The sequence below is a fragment of the Melopsittacus undulatus genome, chromosome 1 (assembly GCF_012275295.1).
Source record: "Melopsittacus undulatus isolate bMelUnd1 chromosome 1, bMelUnd1.mat.Z, whole genome shotgun sequence".
In the NCBI taxonomy this organism is placed as follows: Eukaryota; Metazoa; Chordata; class Aves; order Psittaciformes; family Psittaculidae; genus Melopsittacus; species Melopsittacus undulatus.
In genome coordinates this window covers 97865763-97888823 of record NC_047527.1, presented here as the reverse complement: position 1 = coordinate 97888823, position 23061 = coordinate 97865763, and the positions used below count along the sequence as shown (strand labels likewise).

The following is a 23061-nucleotide window of genomic DNA, read 5'->3' as shown; positions in this document are numbered from 1 at the left end:
CTGAAAATCACTTCTAAAGAGGGAGAACTTTCACCACATGTCCATTTTTTCCCCCAAAGGTACACTGCTCTCAAAAGGTGCCAGAGAATCACAGAAGCATTAGGGTTGGAAAAGACCCTTAAGCTCCCTTAAGAGTCCAACTATTAACCCAGCACAGCCAAAACCTCCACTAAATGCTCCTACCACCATATCTACAGGTCTTTTAAATCCCTCCAGGAACGGTGACTCCACCACTTCCCTGGGCAGCCTGCTCCAGTGCTTGGCAACCTTTTCTGGAAAGAAACTGTCACAGTAGTTTTGAAACCTGGTCTCTCCTCAGGCCATTGTTTGCTTTTCTAATGAGTTATTGAAAGTCATTAAAGAAAACGTAAAACTTTACACCTGATGGCGTTTTGGACAAATTTCTGCAGCCTGAAGGTAACCAATTACTGGAGAATGCTCAAACACTTTCACAAATACACAATTACCGGTAGGTAATCTGCCAGAAACAACCTGGGTTGAAGCCCCAGGTACTCAATGGAAATGCCTCGATTCCTAATCTTTTAACAGTAGATGTGGATGAAGTCTGTCCTATTCTCAGCAGTGCACAAAGAAAAAGTAACACCTGTATCTGTACAAACACAGGGTGAGCTTTTGTAAAAGCAAAGTAGATCACCATGTGGGGTTTATTTTGAACAAAGATACTTAGAATTAAAAACCTGAAAACAGCACCTGTATATTCATGTGTCTATCCACAAATCTGAGCACAAAAGTCTTCTCAATTCTGGTAGCAGTATCGCCTCATTGGAGACAATTAGGAGGCCCATGTAACATTTCTGGGAATGAAATTTTGTTCAGTTGCAACTCCTATCCAAATTAAGAATCCATAAGAAGAGCAGTGAGCTTACAAGAAACACACAACACACGCATGCCAAGGCAAGGGCTGAAAAAGAAGAGTACCAGCTGAAGGGAGAACAGAATAGGCAAGTATGGAGAGAAAGATCAATTTTCCTTCTCCCCATTCTTAATTCATGGGTTTGGAATCCACCACCAGGTGTTTGGGGACTCCTTTTATTTAATGCTTTACTTCACATATTTTATTCGTTTCTACTATTTACTTATAAAACCACATGAAGATATTTCATCCCTGTCTTTTTTTTTGTTCCACTGAAAGAGATGACAAAAATCTATTACATTAAAAAACAATAGTAAAAAATATGGAAGAGCTCCTGGGATAGCTCAATGGACAGGGAAACCCAAGCACGTTCATGGCATTGCTATGAAAACCCTACAAAGTAGCAGTGCCCTGTGGCAACAAGTCCTTTACATGACTTACCAGCAGGCCAGAATACAGAGACCAGTAAAGAGGATGATGAGGATGGGGTAGGAAGCACACAACAGCCCGTGGTTGTAGAACGCCCGCGATATCCTCTCACGCAGTTTTTCAGTCAGGGTCATCCTCAATTGTCATCACCTAGCTGCCATCCCGGGATACATCAGGGGGATGGGCAATTCCAGCATGGACAACGCTTCAGCCGAGGCACTCTGTCCAGCTGGAAATTGGAAAGAAAGCAAGCTCATTAGAAAACCAGAGAAATAAAAGGGAAATAAACATTAGCAAATGGCTTTAGACAGATTGCCAGCACTATACCTGCTCAGGAGAGGGGGGAGGGCGAAACAGACACCACACATCAAGAATTTGTTATGAGCCTACAAGCAATTTGATCAGATGATTGGGTTTTGCCTAAGGAAAGAGAGGGCCAAAAACGCAAATGGAGAGTGAACAGCAACTGAACAGACGTCAGGCACCGGCCGTGAGCAGCTGCTGGTCAGAGAGGACACACAGGAGTGGAGCTAGGAACCAAACCGTCTGAGAGGAAGGAAGAAAAGGAGCTTAGCAGGAAGAGAATTAAGCAGTACTCCTAGGAGATGCCAAAATGCCAATTAGAAAAGAAGGATTGAGGCTAGCTGTCAGCAGCGTGGTCTTAGGGGAAGTGCTTTTGGACACAGGCTGAAGCGCTTTCAGAGCTTTAACTATTAGCAACACACCACTTACAAGAGACCAGAGCAGACTTTACAGCTAAGGCAACCCAGAGAGAGTTATTCTTTGCATGGGGAATGAGGGAGGAAAATGTAAGTAGACGAAGAACATTACACAGTAAAATAAACTAATGCAGATGCTTCTCGCCAAGACAGATTCTGACTTGACTGTAAGATTTATGTCTAGCCATTCACCGAGAGCAAACAGAATCACAGATGTCAGAAGTAGTCAGCTTCAGCTTGCAATTTGATTTATAAAGTAGAAAAATGCAATAGAAAGAGCCCTAAGAAAAGGTTAAGATAATACATTACAATAAACCACCACACAAATTTCTAGGAAAGATGGAGAAGAAACCTAACCTCTGACCTTTTCCTTCTTTTTTTTTTCTTTCTAAATCTCAGGCTAAAAGCAAAGTTGGTTCCCAACAGTGTTCTGAGAAGTGAAAGGGTTCAGTGCAAGACTGAGTTTTTCATACAGTTCAAAGCTACAATTATCTACGGTTTTTATATTTTTACCTCCAAGGGAATGAACACATTTTTTCCTGGCTTCTCCAGAAAAAGACTGGGATAGTAAGAGATCCAAAGCATATCAAATAGGTTGTTTTGTCCACCAGAGATCACCATTTATGATTGCATCAGAAAACTGAATACAAGACCTAAACAGAGATGACCTATGAAAAACAGGTGGGCATCTGACATTTAACAGCCCACCTTCATCATCTTGAATGCAGACATTAGAGAGGAAGCTCCAACAGGTTCACACAGACAAGAAACCCATTAAGGGGGTTTATACATATCTGGCTTAGGAATTCTGTAAGCCTGAAATATTTAGTAGCTGGAGGAGGCATCATAGGTGCTGGTTTGTTTTATATTCTTTTCTAATCAGCCACTTTCAGCTATGTGGGAGCATACAACAGACAACAAACTCTAACTACAGCCACCATGATTTAAATTCCAGATTCAATTACATTGAATACCCACAGACGGTTTTACAATGACGTACCTATCACCCCTTCTCTCCCCTGTAATACAACTAGAAATAATCAGGTTATTAGCAATAGAAGCACCAGTCTCTTATTCTAATGACCACCTAATGGAAAACCTGGATAAATATTTTGGCTCATACCTTTTAGCAAGGCACTACATCTTTGCACAAGAATCAACATCACTTTCTTAGTCATAGGTAATTTCAGTTTGCCTGCAGTCCAGCACCAGCATGAACATTCCAGGATGCTGGGAGATGGGAGGGATGAGATGTGCTCCTGCTGTCTGGACACCTTGCAATGCAGGGGGTAAGGCTGCCAAGCTGGACAGAACACTGTACATTGCATTCATGTGGAATAGGCAGGATTTTTTTTATAGTCACACAGGGAACCTAAAACCATAGAATCCTTGAATGGTTTGGGTTGGAAAGGACCTTAAAGCTCACCCAGTTCCAACCCCCTGCCATGGGCAGGGACACCTTCCACCAGATCAGGCTGCTCCAAGCCCCATCCAACCTGGCCTTGAACACTGCCAGGGATGGGGCAGCCACAGCTTCTCTGGGCAACCTGTGCCATGGCCTCAACATCTTCACAGGGAAGAACTTCTTCCTCAGATCTCATCTAGATCTTCTGTGATATAAACATGCTGTGCCTGGCTCTTTGACAAGCTTTACATTCTAATAGCAATTCTGGTTATTAGCACTGCACTGGGAACCATTTCTACTAATTGCGATGAGGAAAACATTGCATTTTCTCGCTTCACCTGTTGTGAAACATCAGCATTCATTAAAAAGAAAACATTAAGCATTCCAAAGCTAATATTTGCTTATTAGTTTTTCAGAAGTTGCATATTAAATTCCAAAATCTTTATTAGCTTTATGCTGCAACAGCAATCATGAAAGTTAAAAGCAGGAACCATTCCAATTCAAAATAGTTTTTGCAAACAAAGATTAGCTAAAGCAAAATAAACTCTCAGATTTTAGGAGAAATGTTAAAGAAGAACCCAGTCAAGAGTATTCTTTTCCTTTTGCATGACTGCAAATCCAAGACAAAGTCTGACTGGAAACAAGAGGACATCAGGACTTAACTTTGCAACACAATGCCTTGCATTTCAGGTATGAAAGACAGATACTCAGTGAAGTTCAGAGACAGATCACAGGAAACAAAAGCAAACACAAGGGCTGAAAGAAACAGGTTTGGCTTTTAAAATATCTTAATTTTCAAACTAAGTCACATATTAAGCAATTGCTCAGGTTCTGTAGTCATTTCTTCCATTCACACAAGCACAAAACATTATCATTGCCAGGATTACACTAATTCAGCTCCACACAAGTATGAGTTCCAGATTGGGAAGAGCACCCTGCACCGAAGTTACTCCTCCACTTCTCCAGAAACATTTCAGCGCAGCCTTGCAAACATTTCATGTGAGATGCAACACAATGCTAAGGCCACCAATTTGTCCCAAACTGGAAATCTAATGCTGCAGACAGAAAACATAATTTGGATTATAACAAAGTCAAGAAATCTACGTTCAACAGGAAAAGGGTTTCGTCTTGCAGCTGGGTAAACACAACCCAAGTGTGCAACACAAGCTAGGATCTGTCTGGCTGGGAAGCAGCTCTGTAGAAAGGAATCCTGGGGGACACAAGCTCAACAGGAGTGAACAGTGGGCAGCTGTGGCAAAGAAAGCCAACAGGATGCTGGGTAACATCAACAAGGGCATCACCAGGAGAGACAAAGATGTCATTGTCCCGCTCAGCACTTGTCAGGGCACCCCTGGAAAGCTGTGCTCCAGTTTTGGTCCCTGCTATATAAAAAAGATATGGACAAGCCGAAGAGGGCACAGAGAAGAGCCACAAAGATGACCCAAGTGATACAGGGGTAACCAATGTACAGGGGGTAATACAGAGAAATTGTACAAGGGGGTTAAAGGAATTCCTTTGCTTAAACAAAAGTATTGTCTGTCCTAAGTACCTGCCATTGCCATCTTGCCAAGGCATTGATTACTGCTGGAGGGGGAGAAGCAGATGCAGTTCTACTGACAAGGGACAAAAGCAGATGATTGGTTCTACTGAGAAGCCAGGGAGAGGCAGACTGGGCGCCGACCAAATCTTAAGGCCATGACAAAGGCACAGGTGTTTGGTCCTACTGAGAAGCCAGGGAGAAGCAGACTGGGCGCCGACCAAACCCTAAGGCCATGTCTGGAGGTTAAAAGGTGTAAAGTTTAAGAAGAGGAAGACTCATTTACTTCATCCCGAGACCCCTGCCCATGACCAGAAGGGGCACTGCGCAGGTGCAAAGGACCTTCCGGCTCATTATAATACGAAGCGGGGATAGATACTAAATATGTATAGGTGGATTGAGCAACTTCATGTCTATGTATACCTTAAGAGAATAAATGTAAAGGGAGAACAACCCTGAGGTGTGCATGCTTTGGAGGAGCTATCCCCATGCACCTCAGTGCTGAATAAAAGCATATCTACTTTACAACTTTAACTAGTTGTGGAGTCTATCCACGCATCACAAGGACTGGGAAGCTGTGAGGAAAGGCTGAGAGCTGGGCTTGTTCAGAAGAGAAGGCTCTGGGGAGACCTTATCACCATGTTCCAGTATTTAAAGGGTAGCCACGAAGAACATGGAGACTCCCTTTTTACAGAGACTCACATGGAAAAGACGTAGGGTGATGGGCACAAGTTATTCCCAGGCAGATTTCAGTTGGACATAAGAGGAAAATTTTTCACACTGAGAACAATCAGCCAGTGGAATAATCCCTACACGACAGTGGTGACTCCCCCAGTGTTGGACACTGTTAAGATTGGGTTGGACAGGGTGCTGGGCCACCAAGTCTGGGTCATGTTTCACCTAGAATTGCTGGACTAGGTGATTCTTGAGGTCCTTTCCAACCTGGGATTCTAGGATCCTACGACTAAAACTTGATTATTTTTGCCTGATGCCCCATTACACACCACAGTTCTGTACTTTTTTGGGTGTACTGCACCCTCTGCCACACACACTTGCAGGTGAGTTTCTCAAGTAGCCCAAAACTTCTCTCATACAGAATTCTGCAGCTACAGAACAAGGGCTTCTACCACCTCATCAAGAGAAAGCACAATCATTTATTTACCATTCATTCACAACGCAAGATGGGCGGAGAGAATATTAAATGCCCACAACACTTCTACAACCCCAAAGCTACCCTTTACTATCAGAAAGTGGGTTATGTTATACACCACTGCCTATACTGCTGGCATAAGACAAAGCCACTTTTCAACAGAACTGATGCACCAGCATCAGCATGTACCAGCATCCCATCACACCACCTACTCCCTGCCACAATCTCAGCATGTACCAGCACAGCGGCTCTTCATTCAAACCCCTCATAAAAACCAAGTCTGGCTCCCTGTAATCTCTACCTAGCTGAAGGCAAGTCAGGCATTCTACATCCCACCTGTACAAGAGCTGCGCAGATTATTCAGTTTCTACTTCCAAAGCTTTTCTGTAGTGTGGAGCTCGTGGCAGCCAACTCTGCACCAGGTAACACAGCTGCACTGAAGCTGAAAGCCTGAGAACCTCACAGCTACTGCAGCACAGCAGGGGTTGGCAGGGACCTCTGGAGATCGTGATGGTGATCCAGGGCAGGCTGACCAGGGCTATGCCCAGGCAGGTTTCAAGTATCTCCACTGATAGGAGACCACAGCCTCCCTGCAACTGGCTCCAGTGTTTGAGCAGCTGCCAAGGTGTCCCCCACAGGTCAGTCCCCTGGCACACTGTATAAAGCCTCAACACAGGAACACTTGCACTGCCACTTCCCACACACAGCAGTGTTCATTAACCACACATCTAATTAGTCTTACCATGAAGCTTTTGGTAGCCCAGTCTATGGTTTTACAGGCTGCACTAAGGTCTGAGAACGATAGTGCAAGATCTGCATGTACGTTCAGCAACTCTCTCATCCCCACCTGCAGCAGCACATGAAATTTGCAGCACCCAGACACAGAACCAGAACAGGCTCTTACATTTCCTATACTCACTAAATGAGTATATGACCAAGACAGTCCAAAACAAGGTCGTCCTAAACTGCTTCAAATGCAAGAAGAAAGAGAAGACTATTTCGTAGGATTATGAATGCTGTAACGATTATACGTTCTTGGAAAACTCCTTCTGTTGTTGTAGAGTTTGCTGGCTCTACTGCAAATTCCTACAAAAATACCCCAAAACCCAAGACTGACCAGCAAAGGAAGAAAAGTAGCATTTCTTCTTGCAGGAAAAACAAACTCAAATTTACAGATGCTGAACAGTACTGATTTTCCAAGATAATAGCTTTTACTTTGCTTAACAATAGCTACATGTCCCAAATTCTTTACATTTCTGCCTGAGAGCGTTTTACAGCCTTCACAGAAAGGCTCCCTTTACCACTTAAGTGCAGGAAAATATGGCTAATAGCAGCAGCAGCTCAGAGAACACAAGCCCACTGTAAACTTAAGAGGACAAATACCAAAGGTATGACAACTTTACTCTTTATAATAAACAATAACCTGTTTTTTAACGTATATTCAACATCTTGGTTTTCCATAAAACATTCTTGAAACAGGCCTCTGCAGCAGTGTCATAAAAACACACGATGGAGCTTGTGAAGAGTGGAGGGGGAGAGGGGGAATTATCAGAAGAAAAAAAATAATCCCTGTTTTGTACTAATTTTTCTTGCACTTCCATACATAATTTGCTCATCTTGCTGCCTACAGCAAAGTCCTGTAGCCAAACTTTTAACATAGATGTTAACCCAGCATTTTCCATTTAAAAGACCAATGTTGGTTAAGCAGAAACAGACCCAACATGGTCCTTCTGTCCCCCCAAGCCCCTGCCACCAGCCGCAGCATCCCCATTGGGACCTGGCATCACAGGGGCACAAACTGCCTGGGATGTACCTGTTCTTTTTGAGGGGAAGTGCATCACAACACTGTAACAGCCCCAAATCCAACACAGAATTTCTGAAGCCTTCCTGCCAAATCTGTGTTTGGGGAAAGGGCAGAGGAGGAATGGAAGGCAGAGAAAGAGCTTATTAAAAATTAGGATTGATAAGTCTCACCCTGCTGTTGTCAACAGAGCAGATCAATCTGACTGCTGTTCATGCAGCACCTGAGGGAAAGGCAGGCATAGGGTCCATCAGCAATTATTCACCCTCCCAATGCTGCAGTCATTTGTCACATATCCATCAAACCAACACAGGCTCCCTGGAGACAGCAGAATTAGAGTAACAACCTTCTGCCCTCAGCTTTCATGCCTACGTGCCACCTCCCCTACATGGCAGCACTTCCACAGCCTTCAGGGGTATATTCACACACACACACACACACGTGGCTACAGGTATTTTACATGTTCCTGGGCTACACCCAGAACACACAAAGTAGAAAATCAAGAGTGATCACTAATACTGAGTCTACTGTCTGATTTACAGTCTCCACTTGACCTACAAACATCTCCCTGACCTCTTTCCAGTCCTCGCTCCAGCCATGATTTCAGGACAATGCCAGAAATTCAGCACCCCCAACTCCCCCCAAAACCAAGTGAAACAAGCAGCAAACAGCCAGATGTTGGATCAGTCTTATGCCAGGAAAAAAAACAATGAAGATATTTTCTTGCCCTTTATTGGGCTGTAGAGGTGTTCACAGCCTCCAGATGTTATAAACTATCACCACTGCAATCCCCTCAGTAAAACAATGGGTGTCAGGTGCTGCAGGAGCTCTCTCATCCCAGCATCAGCAAAAGGGAAGGAAAAGGAGTAGGAAGAGAGGAACAGACCCTGGGAACCCAGTTCTCCCACTCTTCAGCAAGCATGGATTCTCCTCCAATGAGGAGCAGGGATTAAGTGGTGTTCTGAAGACTTCAGAGGTGGGAAAACAAGAAATATGGTCAAGACACTAACCTCTCTTCATAGAAATGCTACACAATCAACTCTAACATCAAGTTCCTATTCTCCAGTTGCATTCCCGTGGGAAGAATAACGTGCTTTGTACTGTGAAAGGACACAGAGGTCACAGGGGAACAGAATACTTCCTATGGGAAAGTCATGACCAGCGCACAAACCCCCTGCAGCCTGGTGTCTAGAATGGGTTAATCCTAACACTGTTCTTTCAGAAACAAGGCTCCAGAACAGCCTGAATGTTCTCAGTCGAGTATTCTTCATAAAAGAGTGCTTTTAATATTCAAAAGGTAGAAGCTCTTCAATAAATGAAATTTCAGGCTGTATTCTCCCCATTCCAGCTCTAACGCCAAAGCAGTATTTAAAGTCTGGACTGAGTTTTTGAATGAGATTTCAATACACAAAATGCACATCTAGCCTGGGATAACCAAACAGACACATCCTCAGCTCAAGCCTCACCTTCCTCTGGTCAGAAACAAGCTAGTTTTGATAGAGTCAAACCTCCAAGTTCTCAATAGTATAATGTAATAGTACAATACCACACTGGCCAAAGATCCCCAACATCCCCTTCCCTTCTCAGTTATCTTCTCAAAGCTCTCTGCACCGGTCTAAGATTTGGACTGCGTGCTCTAAACTTGCCTGGCAACTCAGCTTCCCTCAGTCAACCCCAAAAAACAAACAAACCACCAAATCCAGATAAAATCACGTGGCCAGGAACTCAAGAAGTTTAAATGTTAAGGAGTTACACACTCCTTGGTAAAAAACCTACACAAATTAACAGAAGCCACTCACTCCATTTTCATCTTTTTGCCAATTTTCCTCTCCCTACAATATTTGTTTATGTTTTGAGAGTTTAAAAACCTAGAAGTTATCTGAAATAGATCCCATTTTACAAGTGGTATTGTTGGCCCTTTTAGGTACTGGAAGCTGCTCTAAGGTCTCTCCCGAGCCTTCTCCTTTCCAGGCCGAACAAGCCCAGCTCTCTCAGCCTGTCTCCATAGCAGAGGTGATCCAGCTCTCAGAACATCTTTTTGGCCTCCTCTGGACTCACTCCAACAGCTCCACATCCTTATGTCAGGGCCCCACAGCTGGATGCAGAGCTGCAGGTGAGGTCTTACCAGAGCAGAGGGGGAGAATCCCCTCCCTTGTTCTGCTGGTCACACTGCTGAGGATGCAGCCCAGGGCACGGCTGGTTTCTGGGCTGTGAGTGCTCACCCCCCAGGTCTTTCCCCTCAGGGCTGCTCTCAATCCAGTCTCCACCCAACCTTCCACCAATGCTAGAACCAACTTACTGGTGTCGATGAAATGACAGAATGTTCCACATGAAGAACCATAAAATACACAAGTTTGGGATATGTAACCAAAATAGAAAGTATCTAAATTTAGGGGAAAAAAAAGCCCACAACTTCAAAGTTCACTCTTCTTTCTGCCTCTAGCCACAGGAAGCTTACTCACTTTTTAAGTATACTGACAGCCTATCAAAGACAAGAATACATTTTCCCTTCTCTCCTTCCTGACCACAGAGCTCTTGCCCAACGTTGTTCTTGTTAACAACGTGGTCTCCACTTACAATTCACTACACAGCAAGAAACATGCTCATATGAGGCAATTTCTCCCTTAAAATATAGGTTTAGACTGTTTCAGCATAATATACACCTATTTCAGAAATATTAGTATATAACTCACACAGGGCAAACATGGAGACACACAACAGAAAGCCTGCAAAATCATTTAGGATGACGGTTAATCTAGAGATGTGGGATATGCACCATAGAGAGAATGCCCAAATTAAATTCATAGTGTTGGCACTAAGCTTCCAAGCAGATTCTGAACAGAAGACCTGCTCTCTCTAGACTCATTTCTTCCCAGTCTGTGAAAGGAAATTATACTGATTCCATTAAAAAATACTGTGAAATATAAAACTAAGAATCACAATTCAAAAGCTGCTACTGTAAATATGAGGAAGATACACATCAAACACTTTCATCACAGTTTCACTGGAAGGTGCTTTTCTAATGAGCAGCATGCTAAGCAACATGTCAGCTCTCAGCCAGGCCCAGTCTCAAAGCCCTCCAGAAAGCAGCTGCTTTATGTGGACTAGTAGAGTAGTCAGAGAACTTTGAGCTAAGGTGGATGTTTCTCCACAATAACAATCTATCAGTTTCAGCTGTAGCTTACTTTCAAAAGTGCAACCACAATGTCATATTTTTGGCAGGCCTTTGGCAACAGAGTACTAACCTCCTACTCTAATGAGATAAGGCATGTAAAGAGACAAATCATACTCTAGGCTTTGCCTTTTAATGTAATTCTTGGACTTTTTACTATATAAAATAGACATTTATTTAGAGAAATAGCCCACAGTTCTAACACTTTAATTAAAACTCCTTTAAGGATGATGAGGGGGCTGAAGCACCTCCCATATGAAGACAGGCTGAGAAAGTTGGGGCTGTTCAGCCTGGTGAAAGCTGCGTGGAGACCTCATAGCAGCCTTCCAGTATCTGAAGGGGGCCTATAGGGATGCTGGGGAGGGACTATTCATTAGGGACTGTAGTGACAGAAGAAGGGGTAATGGGTTTAAACTGTAACAGGGTAAATTCAGGTTAGATATAAGGAAGAAGTTTTTTAATGAGGCTGGTTGCCCACTGGAATGGGTTGCCCAAAGAAGAGGTAAATGCTCCATTCCTGGCAGTGTTCAAGGCCAGGTTAGACAGTCTTGGCCAAGTCTACTGTGAAGTGCTCTTGTCCATGGCTGGGGGTTGGAACTGGATGATCTTAAGGTCCTTTCCAACTCAAACCACTGCATGATTCTATAATTATACCAGGAGTTTTGTTAAGGTTACAACCCCTCCAGTGCCATGCAATACACAAACTTTAAACAACTGTAGTTAGAATGTCTTTTGAGAAAGACTTTTTTAAAATGCCTCATAAACCTTCTCCCCCCGTTTACTGGCAAAGACTGTGCCAAGCTCTAAAATGGCAATTCCTTCATTTTATTAAAATAGAAAATCAAGTTCAGGACTTGCCATCCATCACATCTTACACTGGACTTCTCCATCAGTAAGATCAACACAAATCCATCATTGTTCAGGCAACTAAAGGGTTTTCAAATGTTCTTTTTGTGTTATGGCTAGTTCTGTAGCTGGTACCACTTACCCAAGCTCAAAGCAGGGGTGGTGGCTTTAGTACATTTCTCCATCTTCACAGCAGGGCCATGCTGTGGTGTGACTCCTTACAAGGTTCAACAGGAATAAAAAAGAGCAAAGATTTGAGCTCTCTTCTGGTCAGACAGCATTAGATCTGATTTCCTTCATGTGTGGCACCACTTCAATGCGATCAGACCAAAGCAGTACTGGCATTAACTCTGTATTTAGAACTCCCAAAGAGCATAGCACAGAGAAGCAGGTTTGGACAGCGGCTCTGCTTTTACAAGAAAATCTCATTTGACAGCTAAAGTTGTATCTTTCCACAGATAACAGAGCCTCAAATAAAAAGCCACTGCTCTGTATAACAGCAAAGGTGAGAAAGAAATAGGAGTGGGGGTGAAACCTACATTAAAAAGCATGTTTAAAAAAACAGAAGGGGAATAAGAAGATGGAGATGTCTGAGGTGACAAAGGTTACTGAGAGGAAGCTCAGAACAAATGCCTGTCATGTATCAAAAACAAAAGTCAACAAAGACTTGAAGACCTGCCCAAATGAAGAAAATAAGAGGTTCTTGCACACTGTCTATGAGACCATTGCACAGCAGGTCTAAAAGGAGTCTGAGGAGCTGCTGGGAAGGAGCATTAAGAATGAATAAATGGTAACTCAGACTTCATGAGCAGCAAGTCCTGCAGTGAGGGTGCAGGGCCAGCAGATGACCAGGATAGATCTGAATAGAGGGAGAACATAAAGAGAACAGAAAACCATTGAAGAAGAGGAAGGTGTCAGCTTCACAAATCTGTCAGCTTGACTTCTCCAGCGGAATAAACAAGCCCACAGATCAGATGTGATCCAGGAAGTCTGCCTAGACTACTAGAAATGTGTTCCAGAAAACTTCTTACAGGGGGCTTTGTAACACAGGTGTAACCCACAGGGAACGGTGCTGTTCCACATATTCACAACTTCCCTGGAAAAAAGGTGCAATGTTGATAGAAGTAACACTTTCAGTTGCCTCTTTCATAATGGCAAAGATCAGGCGGACTGAAGGGTTAGCAGAAATAATTCCTCACCAAGTGACCAGGTAGGAAAAATGCCAGATCAAGTTCAATGCCTGTGAATGGTACGAGATGCATATGGGAAAAATAATGTCAGGTACACAGGAATGCATTCTCAGCTGGCTCATGAACAAGATCTTGGGGTCCTAATTAATTCTCTGAAAATGTGAACTCAATGCAGTCAGAAAAAGCAAACTGTGTATCAGGAATTGTTCAGAATGGAATGGGGAACAAACAGTGATCATTACATTGGTACATATATCTGTGCTATGCACAGTCCAAGTGCTGTACACAGTTCTGGTCATTCTTCCACCTCATTAAAAAATGACAGGCAAAAGGATTAGAAAAGGCACAGAGAAATTCAACAAGCATGATCAAAGATACGGAGAAGCTTCCACAAAATGAAAAAGCAGGGGAAGACTTTTCACTCTGGAAAAGATTTCAGTGGCAAATGGATACAACAGATGTCTCTAACAGAGGTGATTGGAGGAAGCTGAACAAGGAAGGGCTGCCTCTTTCAGACAAGAATAATTCAGCATTAGACAAACCAATAAAGCAGCAGCTCAAAATGAACACAGCCTGAGGAAAGCTCTACCCCAGGTCACTGTCCATGTCATACAAGTTAAAGAAGCAACAGACCCTCAGCCACAAGCCACTTCCCTTGAAACTGCCAGGATCCAACATACTTGTCTTGTTTGTACACTCTTCCTCTGCACTGAATACTGTCCACACTCAGAAACCAGATACTGACCTAAAGAGGCCACCAGACTGACCAGCAGCTGTCCTTATCCAACGCATCTCACGTGATTCCTCTTGGAAGAATGGGCTTCTTTTTGTTTGTCCATGTAGCTGCTTTATGACAAACAGCTAGGGAATCACTTTCTCCTAAAATACCAAAAGACTGATGCAACACCCACGAGCACTTACATATCAGGGCTTTTCCATCACATCCAGCTACTGCAAATCCACCTTTCACTTCCATCAACTTTTCACTCCCTAGCTGTTCAGGAAGTTCCTGACACCAGCATACAAACAGTAACCAGCAAAGAGCATTGCTGACCTTTTTCTAGGCTATACCTTGTCTCTGTGGTGCACTGATCAGACACCTTAAACCCATACAGTAAGATTTCCTAAGCATGGAGAAAATCCATGTCCATAACAGTAATATGAACTCCAAGTGTTAATTATAGGTTATTTACCTTCCTGTATGTCTCAAGCGTCATCGCTGTAATACGAAGTAGCTGTGCCTACACTCATACTTCCTCCTGAACACAATGTCAACTGCCTGGCTCCTTCTGTAACCATCACTGCAGACTGTATATCACTGCAGCAATTCCTGCAAGATCTACAAGAGGAACACACAGACAGCTCACCCCCCACAAACCTGCAACATGTTCCTCTTTCTACTATGGCTACTGTTTCTACTAATGTCCTTTCCTACACCTCTCTCTGCAAGACCGAGTTTAACATCTGAGCCCATGCCTCTTGTCTGTAATGCAAAATACGTACAATGCTTGTGGATGATCTACATGGACTTGTGCAAAGCATTTGACACTGTAGCAGACAGCATCCTTGTCTATAAACTCAAGAGGCATGGATTTGACAGATGGACCACTTGGGAATAAGGCTGTCATATAGGATATATGTAGTCATTTCCTGCTTTGGACCATTTACCACTTTATGTCTGTTCTACCACTTTAGTCAGGAATGAAAACCTGGAACCCCCACCTTAACCCTTTCAGTCCAGCCTGCTGTTTTAACGAGATCTCTGCTGGTACTCGGAACATGCTCACTGAACCACGTCTTCATCCATCATGCCGTGGCACTTCCTCAGCTTTTTTGGATTTTTTTTTCAATTTCACCTTCTTGAGAATCTTACTAGGACAAACATCAAAACCTCACTGACTTCAAGATACATGGAAACTTTTGCTTCCCAGACAGGAACAGAGCTGACATCTTATCCTAGAAAGAAACCTACTTTGCCAAGGAAGTAGCTGTGGCAAGCTGGTGCTGGCTGGTACATGTTCCCTATAATCTTGCAGATGCTTACAAATCAGCCAGTTACTTGCTGCAGGATTTTGAGGTGTCTGCTACTCCCCATTCTCTTCTTCCCACCTTTTCACCTACAGAAACCACTCGCTCTCTTCAGTCTTTCAAAACATCACCTATTTTTCATCTCTAAAGAGACGCCTACTAAAGCTTTTAAGGGGCTTTTTTTAGGCTGTACTTTAAGTACACAGACAAAAATATCTCACTTAAATGATCGCTGCAAACCTGCTCTTCATTTTTTCTAGTCTGTCATTAGGATTTAGTTGCTCACGAGCTGCCTGCGGTCTTCAGTGAGGGTCAAAGATACTGAACAGTTTCAGTGACAAAGAATCAGAGAATGGTTTGAGTTGGAAGGGACCTTAAAGCCTATCCAGTTCCAACCCCCTGCCATGGGCAGGGACACCTTCCACTAGACCAGGTTGCTCCAAGTCCCTTCCAACCTGGCCTCGAACACTGCCAGGGATGGGGCAGCCACAGCTTCTCTGGGCAACCTGTGCCAGGGCCTCACCACCCTCACAGGGAAGAACTTCTTCCTCACATCTCATCTCAATCTCCCCTCTGTCAGTTTAAATCCATTCCCCCTTGTCCTGTCCCTACCTGCCCTTGTCAAAAGCCCCTCTCCAGCTTTCTTGTTGGCCCCTTTAGGGAGCCTTCTCTTCTCCATGCTGAACAAGCCCAGCTCTCTCAGTTTGTCTCCATAGCAGAGGTGCTCCAGCCCTTGGAGCACCTTTGTGGCCTCCTCTGGACTCACTCCAACAGCTCCACATCCTTCTTTCATTGGGTGCTCCAGAGCTGGATGCAGGATTGCAAGTGGGACTCACTTTTTTTTTTTCTCCTCAAGAGTTCTGCAGCTGAAATTACTCATTTACCTCATCAACCAAGTATCTGAACAGAGCATGACTTCTTTCCTGATTCTTTATCTATAGCTAAGGCTCCTTTCCCTGAAAAGGATACATTTCATGATTCGAAACTCTCCTTTGGGCCAGAAATAGGAATTAGTGGTTAATGATCAGTATTTAAAAGAAAAGCTTATTTAATTTAGGCCCATACATCCTGACTGTACAGTTTTCACTTTTATTTCTCAAATAGATGGTCTCATCTGTATATCTGAATAACATTTTCTACTGCAACTATTTTTAAAAAGATTGTGCCACTATAAATGCTTAACATCCACACTTCATGCACCAGGAAAGTTAAAGCAGGCAATAACATTTTCAGACGTGCTTAGAACAGGCAAACGTACTCCGCAAAAGGACACGTGGCTCATTTATCAGCCACACCACCACTGCTGAGGTCAGGTAGCCACTGCAACCCTGGGTGCTACTGTTGTAGCAGCTTTCTAAAACCCTTCCCAGGTAACTACATCTATGTAAACACTTCTAGCAAGCTCCGGCATTTTCCACATGCTGCTCCACCTCCCCATGCAAAGGGGCAATCCTTCCACTGTGCAGATACCAGCTGTGGCTCTGATATCAGCAGAGGAAGGGCAGAAGAGTTTTTACAGGTACCCTCCTTCTGCTGAAATCTACATTGCCAGAAGGGGCTTGAATCACCTCTGTTCACTGCATCTTTTGCATCATTACTAATTCACCACCATTTTCATTGGTTTGGCCATCGCTGTTGGTGCCACAGTAGTATTTTTGGTTTACCAAGATCACAGCCTACACTGGGTCAAATTTGCCTCCTTGAAGAAAATTTTCCCTTAAAAAGGCTCAGAAATCACTTTCAAGTAAGCCACTTTGTCACACTGAAAACACTGCAATGCAACAAAGACTGGTAGGACTTTCCTGACCAACTAGAGTTCGAGCAAACCCAGTTCATGTGTTAAGCACTATTGTTTTCCTGAAAAATATGTTGTGGAAATATATAAACCAAAAGTCTTCATTTCTGAAGGACTTTGCTGGTGTGATACCAGTTGGGTATAGTCTGACAGCTGTCAAGCTAAGGGTTTTGAAACTTCTGGGTTTTGGCAGATAAAGAGAAATCTACCTGTGGCTTTATGGGAAAACACACTTCCGTTTCCACACAGACCCCCTTCTACAACTCCTAGACATTAAAGCTTTAGTGCTGTTTTCACTTTGAAACCTTGATGCTGAGAAGTTTTGGCTGTGTTAGTCACCTACTTAACAGGGATACTCTCACCAGCAGGATACTTGCAGTGACAGAGATAAGGAGATTATGAACACAGCCCTGACCACCTAGTCCATGAAATAGAAAGCAAAAATTAGAGACATACATTTCAGCATGTATTTCCATGCACTGCCCCCTCAAAAATAAAAGCACCAAACCTTTAATCAGGAAAGTTTCCATCATAAAACAGTCTGTGCTTTGAGATCTTTCAGGCTTGCAAAAGCACAAGGGAACACAAGCACCTGTAAGGTGACTCACTTGCCTGGGATTGATTTTCAGCAGGTTCTAGGTTACAGAAGCAACATTTGGCAAGGCTGAATTAGCAAACTCACAGGACTCCCCATATCCCAGAAGGAAGCTTTTGTCATCTCTAGCATCACATAGAACTAAGTATTTTTCTTTCTAATACTCACCAATGAAAAACTTGGGATCAGCAAATCACTAAGTCCTTTCTTCCCAATGAAACAATCCCAAAACTACCCTGTTAGACAACGAGTCTGAAAGTCTGACTTGGACATTGTGTTTTGAAAACAAACCAACTATTATTCCCGTGGCATCTTTATCACAATGGCCCATACAAGATTAATTCAGTTTTTTACCAAAGCAACGCAACTCTCCTCCCCTCCTTGCTCACCACTATGCTCTCACCGAGCTGAAACTCGCTTTTACTGGCAGGAACCTTACAACTTTATTCACTTCCCAAGGAAACCCAGTTATGCAGAAAAGACCCCAGCTATTCTGAAACACCAAGGCTGGGTCCTCACCTAAGGACACAAATTAAAAGATTAAGTTGAAGACAACCACCTTTAAGCCCCCATTCCTCCACCTTCTTTTTGGTACTTTGGTTGTGAACAGTAATAGCTTACAGACATTGAAACAGAAGGCTGCACTGCCACAGTACTGCCCAGCAGAAGTTCCTTCAGACCTTTCTTTCTCACCCTTTAATGCACCATGTAAGTTTCAAATGAATCATACCACAAGAAATCACAACTAAGGAATGTTTGTAAAGCTCAGACTACACCATCTCCAGTCTCGTTTTATACTCAGGACTAAGTTCCTCACACCATGGGCCATCAGCTCCTCCTTGCCACAACACACCACCAGCATACAATGTCAGTTACAGTGAGAATAGAAAGGATTCTCAGGCCACAAGATCATAGAATCCTTGAATGGTCTGGGTTGGAAGGGACCTTAAAGCTCATCCAGTTCCAACCCCCTGCCACAGGCAGGGACACCTTCCACTAGACCAGTTGCTCCAAGCCCCGTCCAACCTGGCCTTGAACACTGCCAGGGATGGGGCAGACACAGCTTCCCTGGGCAACCTGTGCCAGGGCCTCACCACCCTCACAGGGAAGAACTTCTTCCTCAGATCTCATCTCAATCTCCCCTCTGCCAGTATAAAGCCATTCCCCCTTGTCCCATCCCTACATGCTCTTATAAAAGATCCACCGAAACTGCTGTACTGCTTCCCCTTCCATTTGTTACCTATTGCACTCCACTATACACAGGTAAAACTGTACGTGTGTCAAACTGTACTTATTCTACCTTTTAAGCTCTGCTCATCAGAGAGCAGAAAACAAAACAAAACAAAACTTTTTTATGCACAGTAATATGAACTCTTGACAACTGCCAGGCCTAGCAACCCCCTTAATGAAAGTAACATTGAAGATCCCAACAGCTGAATGCAGGGAACACTTGACAAATTCATACATCTCTGAGACGCTGACACTTACAAAAATATTTTTAATGCTCCCAAGATGAAACCAGATTCCTCTTTGCTCTTACATTTGAATCATATTTAGACCAATAAGTGGCACTGCACCAAGTTAAGCTTTGTAGCTAGAAATGCCAAGAGGAACTGTTCTGGTGGAAGGACTCGGGGGCCAACAGCACAGTTTTCAGTGTGTCACACGTTCAACGAAAATCCCAGGGTGGTTTCCTTACTCCTGAATTGGAGCCAGGTAATCTCCCTTCTGCATTACACAACAGCTCATGCAATCCTAAATTTATCACACTAGCACATTATCATAACAGTTCTGGGCTTCACAAAGAGTGAGATCATGCCTCATCTTTGCCCTTTTCATGAAAGGAAGCTTAATTTGCCTTTCAACACCCCTGGGAAAATAAGCGGACGTTGCACTGAGGAAACTCTGGCATAGGCAGCAGCTCTTCCCTCAGGATTCTCCCAGACACAAACCTACAACTGCACCACTTCGGGATTCAAACAGCTTCTTGCCCAATATATCAGAAAATCATCTCGAGATGCTCATTTCGTCTCGTGCAAGGAAGCTGATGCCTAAATGTCAACCCAACTCCACAGAACAGGGTGATCAGCAGAGCGACAGCTACTTGCAGCACCTCGTTGTCACTGCACAGCCAAGTCCCTGTAAAACCGAAGCAGCAGAACAGTCCTGGTTCTAAAGAGGTCGGTCACAATTTACCCACACGGGCTCCACATGAACCTGGCACTGTATTTTCCTCCACGTTCCAGTCATCCCCTTCACATACTCAAGTTGTTTTTCTCCCTTCTTTTGTATCAGCGTGTTCTCCTGCTTCTGCACCAGGTGATTCATTCTTTCCTTCATTCACCTCCTTCGCTGGTTCAGTCCCATCACACCAGCCCCACCAAAACTTTCTCCATCCCTTTCAGACACACTGCCTCCCACTTCCCCCCTTCCCTGCTCTCCTCCAGCCCACCAGTACCTCAGCCTGATGATTCCCACTTTCCTAAGTAGTTAACACTCTACCTTGATCCCGATTGCTCCGGAACCGCCCGGCAGACAGAGCAGTCGTGACCCTTAGCAGCTCCCCTACACAAGCACCCAACCCCAAACCTCCCTCCCTTCCCACCACCTGCACTTGCTTCTTCCTGCCTCAGGCGCCAAGCGCGGAAGGGAATCACTTCATCTGCGCATCCTTGGGACAGCACCTTCATCTTTGCTAACGAGAAAAAGTCGGTGTTTGCTCTTTCTGCCAGCACCCTCACTCCATTATCGCTGTCAGAAAACTCATTTATAGAACAAAACGCAACCGCAAAGAAGAAATTCACCACCCTCCGCAGCCAAATCCAACCGGCACCTGAAGCACCACAGGTTGGGGGGCAGGGAGAGGGCAGGGACCCAGCGGCCCCCTCCGCGCCCACCAGCCCCCTCTGCGCACCCCGAATTCCACACCCACAACACCCACTGAGGGGAGGGGAGCCCCCATTCCCGCCCGAGGGGCCTCCCCTCTGGCCTCCCGCGGGGAGAGGCCTGAAGGCCGCGGTTACCTAAGGAGTAAGAAGGGAGGGATGCGGGTGATCCTTAACGGACGTGGAAGGGGGGAGAAGGATGGGGAATTGGGGGGGAGGGGAAGGGGAAAGCCGCGGGGGCGCGCGCGCTCCCATCACCCACGCGCGCGCTGCCGGAGGGGAAGGCGCGCGCCCGGGCCCGGCGGGAGCCGTGCTGACCGCGGTGGGCAGGGGGGAGGTGGGGAGGGGATATTTCGGTATCCATTGGGGACCGATCGCGTCCGCCGGTGCTGCTCACCTCACCGGTGGTTCCTCCTCACCTCCGACCTTTGACCTCCTCGCGACCGCTCAATCCGTTTTGTTGATTATTTTATCTTTTTTTTTCCTTTTTTTTCTTTCTAATTTACCCAGAGTTTCGGTTTATTTTAAACCCCCTCTTCCTAACCCTAAATCCTTTCCGCTCGGCAGATCGCTCCCGGTCCGGTTCTCCCACCCCCTCCCGCCCTCCCCCCGATGCCGCCGCCGAGCCTTACGCGCGAACGTAAGGGCCGACCGCATGCCACGCCCCCCGCCCCCTCTAGCCACGCCCCCGACAAGCAGCCTCTCCTCTAGCGCTTTGGACACGCCCCCTTCTGACCTCTGGCCACGCCCCCAGCGGGGCGGGCGCGCCAGCTGTCACGTGGGGGGGCAGAAGCGGCTCGGTGGCAGTGGGAATACGTGGAGCGGGGATAGCACCGGGTGGATGTAGCCACTGAAAGGGAGGATTGGGCCCCAGGAAACCCGGGGCATCGCGGGTAGAGTGGATCTGGAGGGAGGACGTTGTACTGGGAGCCCTGTGGCTCCGTGCAGGGGATGGAGGGGACTCCAGCACCTGGAGCTGTATGGAACAGGAATGGGCCAGACACTGGGAGCACATGGCTTGGGGTGGGTCAGAGGGCTGCTGCCCTGGAAGGAGAGCAAAAGCAGCAGGATAAGGGAAAAGGGAATGTGGTACCCAAAGGCCAGGCAATCTTTTCTTTTTGTCCTAGAAATGCCCACACTGCTCCTGCCAGCTGAGCCCTGGCATGATGTGGATACCACACAGTGCGGCAGCACCAGGTGCCCACATGGGCCAGGGCTTTCCCCATGGCATCAGAGCAGAGTCACTGGCTTCTTTTCCCCAGGTGTGGAGGAAGCCATGGGCAGCCCGAGATCTGCAGCAAAGGATCCAACAGCTCCAGTGCTGGTAAAGCCAGAGAGGGACAGAGGATGGCAGCCAAGGCAGGCCCATGCCAGTGCTGCCAGCACTGCCATCACCCCTCAGCAAAGCTCCTGGCTGTCAAACATCACTTCTGAAATCCTGGGGGAAGCCCTGCGAGGAAAGAGGTGATGCCAGAGAAGAGAGTGGCCCTGAGAAGACAGGTTGTAGCTGGAAACCACAGTGAGAAGCAGGAAAGGAGCAGAAGTGGAACAGGGGAAAAGCAGCCCCTGCATGTTTGTCTCCAGGGCTGAGCGAGCATTCTCCACAAACCCAGCTTTTACAAGGCCTGTCTTGCAGCTGTCAGGCTCCAGTGCTTTCCAACTGTCTCTGCTGCTGGCATCAAATTCCCTCCCAAGGGTCTGCATGCCATCCCACCAGCCCCAGCCTTGGTAGGCCTTTCCCAGCTTGCTGCCTTGACAAGGCCCCGGCTGCTTCCACGAAGGCTGAGGGAACAAAGACCAGAGAGCTTGGTCCAAGTCCCACCTGCTCTATCAGTCGGAATGGAGCATTCATTACACAACCTCTGGCTGGCAAACAAATAGCTGCGGGGAGCGGCGGCCCCAAGCACACAGATGTTGGCTGACCCTGCCAAGGCCACCCTGTTCTGCCATCAATCACATCTCTTCCCACAGCTTCAGCTTCAGAGCAAGGTCTTGGTTGGGTCATGGCCCTGCTGGGTGGCTCACTAGAGCTTGGAGCAGAGATGGTTTGGGATCTCTCCAAGGGGAAGCTAATCATACAGGTATTGCTTCAATTACACACCATTATATGCCCATTACAGGTGCATTTTAAGCAGCTATAGTGCCTGAAGCTCCCATCCCCAGAGTTGTCCCGTCCTTCCTTTGCAGATGGTGACCATGCATTGTCCTGTGGCTCTGCCACCATGTTGAGCTGGCAACAGCAATACTGGGCTCTGCCAAGAAACATGTTTTACCCCAGCAAGGCACAGCAGGCACCAGCCTGAGGGTTGGTGTGACTTGGGAGAAGGCCAACCCACCAGTCTGCCTCTGCCAAGGCAGGGTGCAGGGCTTTGAACCCACTGGCAGCAGTATCATGGCCAGGCCAGGCACCATCGGCAGGTGATGGAAAACAGCAGGGACATGTCCCACATGCAGAGTTGATACCCAGGCTCTGCAGCTGCAAAGGATCTGGTAGGTCACCCTCATGTATCACCAGCATGCAGGATATTATCTCCCACTACAACCAGAGCATCTACGAGGAGACCTCCAGGTCTGAGCTCTGCTCCAGGAATCCAAATCTATCTCCTCACCTGTGTTCAGGAGATGCCCATTTCTC

The 23061-nt window shown here is 45.7% G+C and overlaps 1 protein-coding gene across 3 annotated transcripts in view; it reads right to left on the bottom strand.

Annotated features, from left to right (window-relative positions):
* Nucleotides 1–20994, bottom strand: part of SCAP (SREBF chaperone) — a 64846-nt gene extending 43852 nt beyond the window's left edge. Inside the window, exons 1-2 of one of the 3 annotated variants that reach the window (XM_031044597.2) lie at nt 20824–20994; nt 1316–1532 (exon numbers count right to left, since the gene is read on the bottom strand). In XM_031044597.2, coding sequence (XP_030900457.1) covers nt 1316–1437 — 122 coding nt within the window. In that variant the 5' untranslated portion in view covers nt 1438–1532; nt 20824–20994. Of the gene's footprint in view, nt 1–1315; nt 1540–20823 lie in introns of all 3 variants that reach the window. The other 2 variants (XM_031044596.2, XM_005143975.3) reach the window with 2 other exon arrangements.
* Nucleotides 20995–23061: the final 2067 nt, after the last annotated feature.